At 41.4% G+C, this 14,267-nt stretch overlaps 1 protein-coding gene across 3 annotated transcripts in view; it reads left to right on the top strand.

Annotated features, from left to right (window-relative positions):
• ABCA1 (ATP binding cassette subfamily A member 1) overlaps window positions 1-14,267 on the top strand; it is a 125,352-nt gene that overhangs the window by 54,632 nt on the left and 56,453 nt on the right. For all 3 annotated transcript variants that reach the window (XM_032860758.1, XM_032860760.1, XM_032860759.1), the window contains exon 8: window positions 13,385-13,477. In XM_032860758.1, coding sequence (XP_032716649.1) covers window positions 13,385-13,477 — 93 coding nt within the window. The remainder of the gene's footprint in view (window positions 1-13,384; window positions 13,478-14,267) is intronic.

The following is a 14,267-nucleotide window of genomic DNA, read 5'->3' as shown; positions in this document are numbered from 1 at the left end:
ATGGGTATATTTCTTTGGATTTTCTGAGAGCCCTAGTTGACATACCTCTCCAACAACAGCATTTAGCATTTGGTGTTCTGGTCTCCTTCTTACCAGATAGCACTCTGATTTGTCAGTAGGTTCTCTTAAAACCAGGGAAAGACCCCGGATGTGTCTTTCCACAGAAGAAGGATGTGCCTGGAAAGAGATGTTCCTCATTATAATAAAAAGAAATCAGAAACCTTTGGGACTTTGTGGAGCATGATTTCTTTCTAGAGAGATCCATTATCCCAGGTATATTAAGAATGTCCAGTTTTTGGATGCTGTGGCTGGATCATACCCTAGAAAGCGATGTTGGAAACATCTCCTGCCATTTATACACTAGTGACCATCAAGAAGTTCTTGTATCCTACTTGACTCTATGATGGTGCAGCTTCTGCCTGAGATGAAGGTAGTAGAACTCTGTGAGTTCTTGGGATTTTCTGTGGCAGGGTTGATGGTGAACCAGTCAGTATAAAGGGTTTAAGCCTAGTGCCCACGATTGTTTTTGTTTTATTCCAGAAGTAGCATTTTCTGTTTCAGTTAAAAAAAAAAATACTGAGTTGCTTTGTTCAGTGGTCTGCAATTCTATTGGTTAATGTTTCTCTGGTATAATTTCAAATAAGGTCTATATTTCTGAATGGGGATAAGGTTTGCAGTTCCAGAAGACTGGTCCAAGTGGCTACCTGAGCTCACTGATGTAGACATATGCAGCCTGTTAGCACTTTTTGGGTTGTATGACATAGAGTGCCAAAGGTTATTAGAAATGGTAGACCATTTCCTTGTACAGTTTTAGTTATTTTTGCTTTATTTCTCTGTAAGACAGAAATGTTCATCCTTTCGGCCAGAATGATGCAAATTTTGGAAGTAGGGGTGCTTTTAGAAGACATAATAATTTATATTGGTGCCCATTCATTGTTTCATTTCTGTTTAATTAATAACCACTTACTGTGTGCACAACCCAGAAAATCCCTTCACTCATATAATGTATGGATTGCACTCCAGGTAGAGTGACAGTGTAGCCTTCATGATCTGGTGGTCAGCAGCTTAGGTTTCAGCCTGATGATCACTCCTCCCTGGTTGGGAGGGTTAGCATGACACTGTATATGGAAATGCACCATCAAAACTGTCAGCTACATCGCAGCCTATCTTGTTGTGGTTACGCCTTGTAGATCAGTTGGTTCACAACTGGGTATGAAGGTGGCTACCATATGCTTTTTGCACGTTTCTTGGACACAGAGAGCATCTCCGGTTCTGCTCCTGTCTATCTGCTGTTGCTGAGATCTCTCTCTCCATAAAGTCAGAAAACGAGGCTCTTGAATTAGAACATAGTGAGTGGTCAAAATTGTTCTGTGAAAAGGTGGTTTTTAAAGGATACCTTTGGGATGAAATGACTTCCAAACATTTTGAAATGTGACTTTTATTTATCGAGTTAAATGGGGCCTTAATTGGAGCACTGGGATTGATATTTGATTTACAGTAAACAGCCTGTTACTCCTGCCACTTGGTTGACATTTCAACATTTTTGATGTTAGATGAATGTGACATGCGACATTGTTGGCAATGGGCAGTTAATCACACTGAGAAACACACAAGAGCCACAACCAGATGGTTGTTGCAGAGTCGTGGGGAGAGAAACTGGGGTGTCAGTGTGTGTTTCTGTCCTAGAAGTGGATTTTCAGTAAAGACATGTTTTGAAATATTTCTCTTTCTCTCACTCACTCTCTCTCGCCCTCTTTTTTTTTTTTTTTTTTTTTTTTAGTGTGGGTGTTTTTCTGTTTTTCAGCCAAGTGTATTCTCTTTCTCCTGTGCTGCCTCTGTCTCCTGCTGATCTGGACAACAGTGTTTTGACAATTTGGGGGGAAGTGTGGCAGAGGGGAAGGGCCATGGGCTTGGGGTCAGCTGTGTCTGGGTTCAAACATTGTGTCAGCAGTTTTACCAGCTGTGTGACCTTAGATAACTTGAGTGTGAGTGAGCCTCAGTTTCTTTTTCTTTTACATACAGATTTTATACTTTATCCTTTGTCATTATTGGTCATGCATATGAAGAGCATGACAAGGGGACTGGCATATGTTAGGTGTTCAATAAATAGAAGTTAGTCATCAATAGAAATATTTTTATGCTGAAAGCAACTGCTGGCCAGATAGAAATTTTCTTCTGTGTTAGGACTCAGTCATGCCAAGCAAAGTAGTCCTGAAGAATATTTCAGTGAAAAATTCTATTCTTTTTTTTTTTTTTAATTAACATACAATATATTATTTGCCCCAGGGGTACAGGTCTGTGAGTCATCAGGCTTACACATTTCACAGCACTTACCATAGCACATACCCTCCCCAATGTGGAAAATTTTATCCTTTGCCTAGATGTTGTCAAGGCTGCTTACTCTTTGGATTCTTGTTTATGTGTACACCTCAATTATTTATACCTTGCATGAAAATTAATACCGGACTTTAGAATGTTACTGCATCCTTAAAGTTCTCTGGGATTAATAGTGATTTCCATTAGGCATTCTCCTTTTAATTTAAAAACGTATTCATTTATTGAACTATGTTAAATTCATTATGTGTCAGGTATGTTCTGGGAGCTGAACTCAACTGAGATCCTCACAAGGATGGCTTCTGAGGAGTACAAGGATAGGTCAATGTATGAAATATCTCCAGGTTAAATGCATTTGTGAAGGGAGACTTAACGTTCATAGTACTTGTGCTGTTGACTTAACAGCCTCTAGGAGGGGATCGTGGCTATTAACAGTGACTTCTTTTGCCTCACTGCTCAGCAAGGTGGATTTGGCTGTTAGTTGGTTGGGGCAGGTGAACTTTCCTTTGCTTTCCTTGCACGTCCTTCTTGAAGCAGTGCCTACCTTTCCCAGACAAAGGAGACATCTTTATGGGGAGACCTCTCTCTGCTGTCCTCCAGTAACCTCCAGTCTGTTTTGGACTGCGAGAATGACATAACAGGGGACTAGCAAATTCTGGCCAGAGGGATTTGTTGGCTTCTCTTGTCAAGGTCCTTGCTCATAGTGTTGGTTTCTTATTGTTGCTGTAACAAATAACTATACACTTAGCAGCTTAGAATAACATGAATTTATTATTTCATAATCCTGTAGGCCAGAAGTCTGGGGCACAGTGTGTGGTTCCCTTGGGTCTACTCCTTAGAGTGTCAAGAGACTGAAACCAGAGGCTTTATAGCACTGTATTCCTTTTTAGAGGCTCTGAGGATACATCTGATTCTGGGCTTATTCAGGTTGTTAGCTGAACTTAGTTTCTTGCAGTTGTACGACTGGTGTCCCTGTTTACTACCTGGACGTCAGCTAGAGGCTGGTCTTTGCTCCTAGAGGCTGCCAGCATTTCTTCTCATGATTTTCATGTGGATTCTCTCCAGCCACGCTGGGTCAAGACTCTCTCATGCTTTAAGTTTTTCTCTTTTCCTTCTGCCATATCTCTCTGCTTCTAGCCAGAGGAAGTCCTCTGCCTTTATGGGCTCACGTGATTAGATTGGATTCATCTAGGTAATCTAGGATCATCTCCCTATTTGAAAATATACACATTTAATGATATCTATAAAGTACATTTTACCATGTGATTTAACCTACTCAGGTGCCAGGGACTAGGACCTGGACTGCTTTGGGGAGGGCACTCATCCTGCCACTAATGTCTTTTACTGAAAGGTATATTTCATTATGTATTTGAAATGTTTCCTCAGTCCTCTTGGCTTTTTATTAGTCCCTCTTCAGCTCTGTACATTTTCTTGGCCATATTCTGGGAGTGACTCCAACACATAATAAACATTACCCACTAGGTTTTTTTTTTTTTTTTTAAGATTTTATTTATGTATTTGACAGAGAGAGATCACAAGTAGGCAGAGGCAGGGAGGGAGAGAGGGGGAGCAGGCTTCCCGATAAGCAGGGAGCCCAGTGTGGGGCTTGATCCCAGGACCCTGAGATCATGACCTGGGCTGAAGGCAGACCCTTAACCATCTGAGCCACCCAGGTGCTCCCCCACCCCCACTAGAGTTTTTAATGCGCAAACCGAAGGCAGCAGTGACTTTGGGAAGTAGAACGTCTCTGAACAAGACATGAGACGTTCACCAACAAAGGAAGATTTACTGTGGGTCTGCTTTGTACCAGGTCCTGTTCTAAGGCACCAGAGCTTCAGCCCTAATCAGGGCAGACAAATGTACATGGAGTTTTCATTCTACTGGGCACTGGGAACCAACTTTCAGGCTTTGATTGGGAATTTGAGGAATTCTTCACAGGTGCTGGGTCTGTAGACTGAGGGCTGTCCTTCCATCCCAGTTTCCCTGATGAGCCCTCTGCAGCTCCTTGACACCAATCTTTGCCGGCATGGGACACTGGAAGGCTGGAAAGAGCGTGGGGTTAGCTAAGCTTGGGTTCTCGTCTTGGCTCACCATTGTTGCAGTGATGTAAAAATGGTGTCTGATCCCTGAGGTGGGGCAAACGGTGTCTGATTCTTGTGTTAGGAAGGACAGGCATATGGACTTACCTTCATTTTAGTAACAATTTGGGGACTGCACAACCATGTGGTTAGATTGCCTTGACCTCTCCTGATACCTTTACCCTAAAAGGGAAAGTTCAGTTTCTGTGGAACAAAGCGCTCCCTTCACATGTCTTCTGGTGCATGCAGCATATTCTTGCAAAGGAACTCAGTTCACGGGACAAAGGAAGTAAAGTGAGTGGTGCCCTGAGGTCCCCAGAAGAACAGTGATCTCACAGCTGGGCTCTGTGTAGATTGAAGGAACAGACAGAGAAGGACGAAACAAAGTCATTATTGTCTTGCAAGCTCTTTGTTTAGCATCTTCTTGATCCTTAGACAAAGGCTTAGAACACAGAGAGGCATAGCTCATTCATTTTGGGGGCTACATACTTCAGCTTATCCCATGCAGTCCTTAAAGCATTTGTGTGAATTTTTTGCAGGAGAAAGTCATTGCTTTTCTCCTCCTGCATAAAATTCATACATTTGTGATAAGTATTAGATTTTGTTTGGTGTTGTTTGGTTGTACTGCCCATCTGTTCACAGCATATGCTTTCATCCAGCAGTCCACTGCAATCCTTCATTTGGTAGATGACACACCTCAGAGATTTACTCTTAAGCCTCTGTGTTTAGGAGCACCTGAGTGGCTCAGTTGATTAAGTGTCTCCCTTTGGCTCAAGTCATGGTCTCGGGGTCCTGGGATGAAGCCCTGCATCAGGCTCCCTGATCTGTGGAGAGTCTTCTTCTCCCTCTCCCTCTGCAGCTCCCCCAGCTTGTACTCTCTCATTCTCTCTCTGTCAAACAAATAAATAAAAAATCTTAACTGTTTACTTAATTCCTATAGGAAAAAGGGAGCACACAACTGGAGATAAATGGGTGAATTAAACAGTGTTAATAGGACTTACTCTATCTGTGTAGACATTTCTGCCTCAGACTATTTCTTCCTTGAAAGTGCTGCTATTTCTGAAATTAAGGTTTGGGTTTGATTTTGGTCCTGAATTATGTGGTAATAGATGTATTAAGCTGTGTTTAGAAACAGCAAAAAAATTGGGGCACTTGGGTGGCACCATGGGTTAAGCCTCTGATTCTTGGTTTAGGTCATGATCTCAATGTCTTGAGATTGAGCCCTGTATCGGGTTCCACACTCAGCTCGGAGTCTGCTCAGGGTTTTTGCTCCCTCTCCCTCTGCCCCCGTCCCCCACGCACTCCCTCTCTCTCTTCCTCTTTCTCAAATAAGTCAATAAATTTTTTTTTAAAGAAATTGCAAAAAATTATTTTAATTGCACTAAACACATCAAATTTAAAAGTTAATATTTAAGTTTTTGAGTTGTTTTTAAAAGATTAGTACCTCTCTCAGACATGAGTTTTAAAAGTTCCCACTTTGGTAAGAAATATTAAAATGTCCCTCAAAGGAAAACTTCCTTGTCATATGAATCATTGGAAAGAGGTAGACATCTTCTGGATGGCAGTAGTCTTTGTACCTGGTACCTGGCTTACTTTTTTTCAGGTTGAGCTAATACATAAAATCTTGGCCCTGAGTTGGATTTTCTGAATATGGGCAAAAGTAGAGGTTTTTAGCCTTCTTTGAGAGTAAGAGAAGTTTGAAAGTCCTCATGAACACCTTGTAACATGTATTCACAGGGGAAAAATAAAATTGTGCATTATATTGAAAATCCTATGCAAATACATATGCACCCACATTATTTAGTAGTAGGGTCCCTGAAAAACTTGGATGGAAATAAGATTTTTGTAAATTGAAAGGAGTTTTCAATTACATTTAATTTCGTAGGTATTCTGTCTTCTATTTCCATTTGGCTGTGGCTTCTCAATGCATTGGTAATCTCTCCCAGTCCTTATTTTATATAGTGATTATATATAAACAAACAATTCATTCAACAAATATTGAGCCCTGATCTGTGCCATATCCTGGGATGGGGGGCTGTGGTGAGCAAGGTACAGCTTTCTTTGTTTCCCTGATGGTGGGCAGTGGATGGGACAGATCAGGAACCAAGCAGATGCATCCTCTGCTGGGTGTTATGTAGGCCTAACCCACACTAACCCAGTCTTTGAGGATCAGGAAAGAAGCATCTGTTAAGTTGGGACCTAAAGAATAGAGTTCAGTCAAGTAAAGAGCAGGAGAAGAGTGTTCCAGAACCTGGCTTGTGTATGGGGTCCAGAGTAGAGAGAGAAATGAAGGTGGTTTTAAGGGGAAACGCAGAGTTCTGAGTAGAGCAGATGTAACTATGGGGAGTTTGCCGATAGAAGGAATGGTGAGACAGGGTGCTGTGAAGGTGACCACAGGTTAGACGCCAACTTTCAGGATCTGTGTTAGGCTGTTGGGCCTATCTGTTAGAGCAAGTGAACCCACTGAAAGGCTCCAGAGGGTGAGTGACTTGATGAGGTGAATTTGAATGACCTTTGAAGCAGGACTCACACCAGTCCATCTCCTGCTCTCCTGAAATGCTTCTCTCTTGCTTTTTGTTTTTCTTCCATGCACATTTACTGGGCACCAGATTATTCTGTGCCAGAAGCTATGTTGGATGCTGGGTTGAGATGAAAAATCAGCTTAGAAATTAAAGTCAAATTGACTTGGCTAGGTTACTGCCTTTTAAATTTTCAGTCTTTTACAATTTAGCTAAGCTACTAGGATAGAAAGACTATAATGAAATCATCTGTTAGACCCAGGAAAGATGGGGCATGATGGCCTTTGTCATTCTAGGGACTGTTCCAGAATGTCATGCTTTTAAGCAGTGTTGCCATGTTGTGATTGACACACTGCAGAAGTGGGTGGGTGCCTTTTGGGTAATAGAATATGCTTTTGTCTATTCTTCCTGTAATGATATTATAATATTTAGTTATGACCTAAAAATATCAAATGATACATGAATTCTGGTTAGCTTAGCATAGGTCATGTAGTCCCTCACTAAAGGTTTTATCTTCACTCTCTTTCCCTATTTCTTCATATGAGAAAATCACTTGCCTCCTGTGGTCAATGGGGACCATGTGAGTTCATAGCCCAGGGAATGTTTTTGTTTAGGAAAAATAATAGTAGGAATTCCAAACTACAGATTATTTACAGGAACTCTTCCAAAATATTAGTTGGCAAGCTTTGCCTGCCTTTGTCCAGTATTAGCAGGAGACCACAGTTCATGGTAGGTGCAAGCACGTGGTTCTCAGACCTCATTTTTGTGACTTAGTTTCAGGGCATGTTTCCTGGGGTCAGTTTTATTCAAGGAGCTTAGACATCTTTCAGATCAGATATGTAGTCAAGCCAGCTTGCACTCTTGACCTTTCTTCCACTCCTGCCTGCTCTGTTTCCTTTCCTCCTCTCTCCCTCTTCTAGTCTTTCATTTAATTAGAAAGTATGAACTAGTGAAAACTTACAAAAAGGCACAGAGAACACCCTTGTACACAACATCATCTGTTGTCCACCTTGCTTGCTTCTGATTCTTTTCAAGAATAAAACATTACAGGCATTGTCGATGCCCCTCTTTCCCTCAGAGACAGACATTCCCCTGGAGTTGCATGCTTTTCTGCTTTCTATCATGTAGATGTATTTGCATTCTGTTAATAACAACATACCCTGTTGGTTTGTAGGTGTTCACATCATGTAAACGTGTATATTGATCTGCAGCTTGTCTTTTTCACTCCACATTATCCTGTTGAGATTAATCAGTATTGATACATGAGGCATCTGATTCATTTTAACTGCTACCTGGTATTTCCTTTATATACCGAAATTTTAAAAAATCTGTTCTTCCAAAAAAATAAAAATCTGTTCTTCCAGTCTCTGGCTTATTTTTTCCACAATGCTTATGGTATCTTTTGGTGCACAGTTTCTACTTTTAAAAGTTGAAGTCATTTCTTTCCACTTTAGTTTGGGCTTTTTATATTTTAAGAAGGCCTTTCCTACACCGAGTTCATAAAGACATCTTCTCTTATATATTTGCAACTTTCATCTTTTACTTTGAGCTTTATAATCTGCCAAGAACTTAATTTTGTATAGTGGTGTGAGATGGAAAACTTTCTAATTTTTCTGACATGAACAACTAGTCCCAGCAACAGTAATTAAGTAGCCTGTCTTTCCCCCATGAATTTATATTATTTAGTTTGCAGATTCTCATCAGTCTCTTATTTTAGAACATCCAAGCACAGAAAAGTAAAATGAAGTCCTGAGCAAAATATCTGGATATGCTAAACTCTTAAACTATGCTGCATATGAATTTTTTTTTAAAACCCTGTCCTGTCAACCCACACCTGTGTGTAATTCCAGCACATCTTTGAAAATGGAAATTTATTTGTATTGACAATAGGTTGTGAATACTTCTGTTCATGAATCCTGCACATTTAATCTCAAACAACAATTAGTGTAAAAAGGGATTCTAATAATGACGTTGATTGTTCTGCCTATTACTTATGGATGGCTTTAGCCAATGTTTCTCTTAGAGACCAAAACCTAAATTAGAAGTAAACTAGAGCTCAGACTATTGACAACAGTATGATGCGGTATTGCATTTGTGTCTGAATATGTAAAGGTCTGATATCCATGGTAAATGTAATGAAGTCTTGATATTTATGTGTGTGGTCATAGGCGGTGTTCATGGGCTAAACAGTCATGCAGTGCGCGTGGAGCTTTGCTGAATTGTGTAGCTTTTAAAACAAGAATAAGAGGCCTGCCTCAAAGGTTAAGACATTTAAGTTGAAAACCCCCAAGGGAAAATTAGTACCTATGAAAGTTTAAATTCATTCAGATGAGGAAGGACATCCTCTAAGAACAACATGAACTGCTGATTGATTGTACGCTTCAGGGGATGGGACTGCTAACGGTGACAACAGGCCAGTGGCATAGCTATGGTTTCAGAGACTTGGCCTTTGGCGGTTGGTGGCCATGAATTCTGTTGGTGTGCTGTTCTGGCCTCATGCATTTTGTACCATATCCGATCCCAGCTGGGGCTGGGTGAAGGGCGTGGCCTCTCTTCAGTGCTTCACCATCCAAAGCAGACAGCATTGTGCTGACCAGACATGGAATGCACAAACTACCACCTTCATGAAAAGCAGACTGTGAAAAAGAGGTATGAACATTGTCCAAGGGGCAGTGGCTTAGTGGTTCTCAAACTTCTCTGTGCAAAAAATTCCCGAGGCTTCTCGGCTCGCATGCCTCGATTCTGAATCAGCAGGTCTCTGAGGGCTGGGAGGCTGCACTGAACGAACATGGCAGCAGGTGCTGGTGTGAGAGCTCTGAGACCACACTGGATCCATCTGCGGAAGCTGCCTCTGCACAGTTGTCCGCCATGATTTTGGTTGTCATCAAGGGCAGTTGGTACCATTCCAATTTAATAGTCTCTTTTTGTAGATTCCCTTCTTTTGCTTAGTAGACTTAGAAATTATATCTACTGTAAAGGTAAAAATCAGTATCACTATAAATAGAAGGTACACATACATATGCATTAAGATAAATGGAGTATGCATGTACATGAGTGTATGTATGTAGGGATAGATATACACGTGTACTTCAATGTAGGTGAGGATTTTTTCCTTCCAGTTTTTCAGTTTAAATGTCAACCTTGGAGCAAGTTTTTATGTGTGCATGTGTGATATAAATATACATCTGTAGTTGTATTGTATCCACTCAACATTTCATCTGCTTAACATCTTTTGTTTCACAGTTTTGCAAACACTGAGGGGAAAGGGGGCGTAGGGAGGAAAGGAGCATTCATCTCAAGCCTTCAGGAATTAACGTCTTAGTCTTGCACTGAAGAGGATTTCTAATGTTAGAAATAGCACATCGGTATGGCTGATGTGCTTTGAGATGACACCTCTAGCTCTCTGTTTAGTGGAGGGAGGGCCCCTCGACAGTTCGAGAGTTAGCCAGGAAACAGAAGGGAAGATGAGTGTCTTTTCAAGAACTAAAAAGTCCTTCAGTTTTGGTAGGAAACTTCTAGGGAAGGGAAGAGGAAGGCAAAGGTGACCTTTCTGAGAACTGTGAGGGCTCCTGTGTGCCAGGTGCTGCGTGAGGTGCTCTGCACACACCCTCTTGTTCAGCATTCTTGATACCACTAGCCCACCTGCACACCACGAACACTGCCATGTAGCTCTAGAAATCAGGCCGTGCGGAGTTTGAGACATTTGCCTGGGGTTCTGTAGCCACCCCAGGTCTCCATAACCGGAGAAGAAGGGACAGAGTGACAAGAATCATCAGAATCTTTTTTCCATTCAGACTTTATAAAAGAAATGGATTAGCTACCAAATTTAAGTTGTGAAAAAGGACATTAAGTTAATTTGGCTTTGTTTGTTTGTTTGTTTTGTTTTGTTGCACAATCGTGAGCATGCATCCTCTTGTGGTCCTGATGTAAGCAGAGACACTTTACCTCCCATGCCTTCCAAGGAAGACCTCTCCGTTTGTGAAAGTTTTCTTATTGTGGGTTCTGTAGGGTCAACTTTTAATGTGATAACCTGTAGTGATGATGTAAACTTGTAGTAAGAAAGTGAAAAACCAAAAATCTCCCACTTGTTTTTGCTCATGATTACTTAATTGAAGGAACAATCATTAACATAATCTGTGAGTTGCATCACGGAGACCTACTTGATTATAGTGGTTAAGGGGAATTGGAGGCCCATCTGAGGATGGGGAATGTGGGAAAGGTGGACCCTGGTGAGTAAGCCATTCTAGGAGAGCTCATGAATCAGGCCGGACACATTCTTTCATAGAACCTTTAGACGGATTTTATCAGAAATATACATTCAGGATTTGGCTTGGATATTATGATGATCATGATGGTACTAACTTCTAATTCCAATCTTCTGTATTTGGAGTTTTATTTTATTATATTCTATTTTGTTTTATTTTATTTTATTTTTTTAAGATTTTATTTATTTATTTGACAGATAGAGATCACAGGTAGGCAGACAGGCAGGCAGAGAGAGAGGAGGAAGCAGGCTCCCTACTGAGTAGAGAGCCCGATGCGGGGCTCGATCCCAGGACCCTGAGATCATGACCTGAGCCGAAGGCAGAGGCTTAACCCACTGAGCCACCCAGGCGCCCCTTATTTTTTATTTTTAAGTGGGCTCCACACCCAGCATGGAGCCCAGCAGGGGGCTTGAACTCAGGATCTTGAGATCAAGACCTGAGCTGAGGTCAAGTCCCTTAACCGATGGAGCCACCCAGGTGCCCCTGGAGTTATGTCTATCTATTTATTAAGATTTTATTTATTAGATAGATGGAGATATGACAGATAGTGAGAGAGAGCACCAGTGGGAAGGAGAGAGAGAAACAGGCTCCCCGGTGGGCAGGGAGTCCAGCGTGGGTGGGGCTCGATCCCAGGACCCTGAGATCATGACCTGAGACAAAGGTAGCTGCTTAACCAACTGAGCCACCCAGGTGTTCCCCTCCCCCTGGAGTTCTTTTTAAAGGAACATTCCCAAGGCTGCTGTTTCTTAGATAATAATGATCTCTATCCACTTCCAACTATTTTCCACAGTCTGTAAGATGATTTCACAACATTCCTTGACACAAGACAAAGAGCAAAATAGCCCAGCCTTGGGTTACCTGGTGGCTCTGTCATTTAAGTGTCCAGCTCTCAATTTCAGCTCATGTCATGATCTCTGGGTCATGGGATTGAGCCCTGCATCAGCCTCCATGCTCAGCACAGGTTCTGCTTGAGTTTCTCTCCCTCTGCTCCTCACAGTGCTCATGCTCTCTCTCTCTAAAATAAATAAATCTTAAAAAAAAAAAAAATAGCCCAGAGGCGCCTGGGTGGCTCAGTGGGTTAAAGCCTCTGCCTTCCGCTCAGGTCATGATCCCAGGATCCTGGGATCAAGCCCTGCAACAGGCTCTCTGCTCAGCAGGGAGCCTACTTCCTTCTCTCTCTCTCTGCCTGCTTCTCTGCCTACTTGTGATCTCTGTCAAATAAATACAGAAATCTTAAAAAAAAAGAAAGTAGCCCAACCTTCTCTAAAGAGGTAGATGATATAAATAAGTAAAACGAAGCCCATAGAAGTGCCAAGGAAAGATGGGTTTTCCCAGAAACCTTTTTTTTCTATTTGACAAATAAAATGATGAAAATGATGAAACTGACCTTATGTCTTTTTTTTTTTGGAGGCCTGAAAACTCGGAACCCGAATTTGAGGCTCCTCAGCTCTTGCCGCTCTGGCTTCAGGGTCCGTGCATCCTTTTTCTTTTTCTTCTCTAGCTTAGGCTTTCTGCCCTAACTTATCTTTTCCTTGGGCCCAATTAATTATTTTCTTATATTTGCTGTGAAACTAAGTGGCATATAACAGCAATTACATATACACATGAGTAAACATAAAGATCTGACTAAAAGTAGATTTAAAAAAAAATAAGCATTCTATATCAAATTTCCAGTGTGAGTGCTGGCTTGAGTGGAACGAGCGAGAATTTCCCCTTCCATGCTTTTGGCAGCTTTAAAGTTTACATATTCTATCTTTCTTGTGAGCCATTACGGACTTGCTCGTCAAGGTCGTTTCTCCGTTGCCCATCTTACAGACGGAGTTGGGAATTTGTGGTCAGAGTTGCATGGGGAGCACGTGCACACGCACACACATGTGCCAGCATGAGATGGTTTTATCTGTTGCATATCAAATAGTTTTAAATAGATATTTCTACACTATTTAAAAGCATTTGTCAGAAGATTCGTTTCTTATCTGAAGATAATTCTTATTTGAAACAACCTACAGACTGCCAGTTAGAATAATTTTAGTGTCTTATTTTGGTTAGGAGTGGGTTTCTTGTGTTTTAAACTCAAGATTGTGAATGGTTTTAATTAACTTGTTTATTTTCAGTAGAGAGTTCAGGTTTATATTTGAGCTTAGAAACAAAGTTTTTTTTTTTTTTTTTGGTTTTTTTTTTCTCATTCCAGAGGGAGCTAAACTTTACTTCTCCCATCCTGAGCAAGGAACTGGTTAAAGCCACAGGAACTTTGCTGGATAGTCTCGGGACTTTGATCCAACAGGTAAGTAAGTTGTGTCTTTCCAGCCCCAGGAGGCAGACCACTATGGCTTTTTCTTTACCCTGAGTGTGCTTAGAGGGTCCTTTTGATTTGAATATTGTGTGACCCATAAAATCAATTTCAGAAGCATCTATATCTTAAAAATTACCTGGGTGGAGCTCTTTACTATAGAGATGGAAAAACCAAGATGTAGAGATGTCTCAGAGCTAATTAGTTTGTGGTTGAAGGTCTAGTACCTAGTTTAGAACTTTCTCCTAGTGTTATTCCCTGCCCCTAGTTTATGACTCCTTGTCTCACCAGCCACTTAACCGTATTTCTTCTTCAGTAGCAAGGCCAGTCTTTTTACCAAAACATTTGTTTGCCAACTAATAGCGTATACCCCTCATTCAGACCTTCTGCTGTAAGCACCTGGACTCTGATGTTCCCCTTTGGGAATGTCATTTCTTGATGAACATTAAGTCAGATTTGCCTTTTGGGTCTGCATGTTGACAAACGTATCAGAATAACCTTATATTCACAAGATTGGGGGCCTGTAGGTGCTGCCAAAAGCAGTTAACCTTTTCTCTGCCTGCCAGCCTGCATGTGCTTCTTGTCCGTGATGCCCAGCCTTGATCTGGTTAGACTTGGAGAGGAGGAGCTGTCTGGAACTGAGTGGGAGGTGGCGATCAGAAACAATCAGGCCTAAATGTCCAGGACAGTGGATGGGAATACTCTTCTCAGACTTGGTCTGGCCTTATTTTGAATCGCTTCTCTAAATCATTTTTTGGTATTTGTTTTATTTTTCTCAAAAATC

Source organism: Lontra canadensis, unplaced genomic scaffold (assembly GCF_010015895.1).
Source record: "Lontra canadensis isolate GAN:19392208 unplaced genomic scaffold, GSC_riverotter_1.0 scaffold19, whole genome shotgun sequence".
NCBI classification, from domain to species: Eukaryota; Metazoa; Chordata; class Mammalia; order Carnivora; family Mustelidae; genus Lontra; species Lontra canadensis.
Note: the sequence above shows the minus strand (reverse complement) of the source record. Positions and strands in the feature narration are given on the sequence as shown.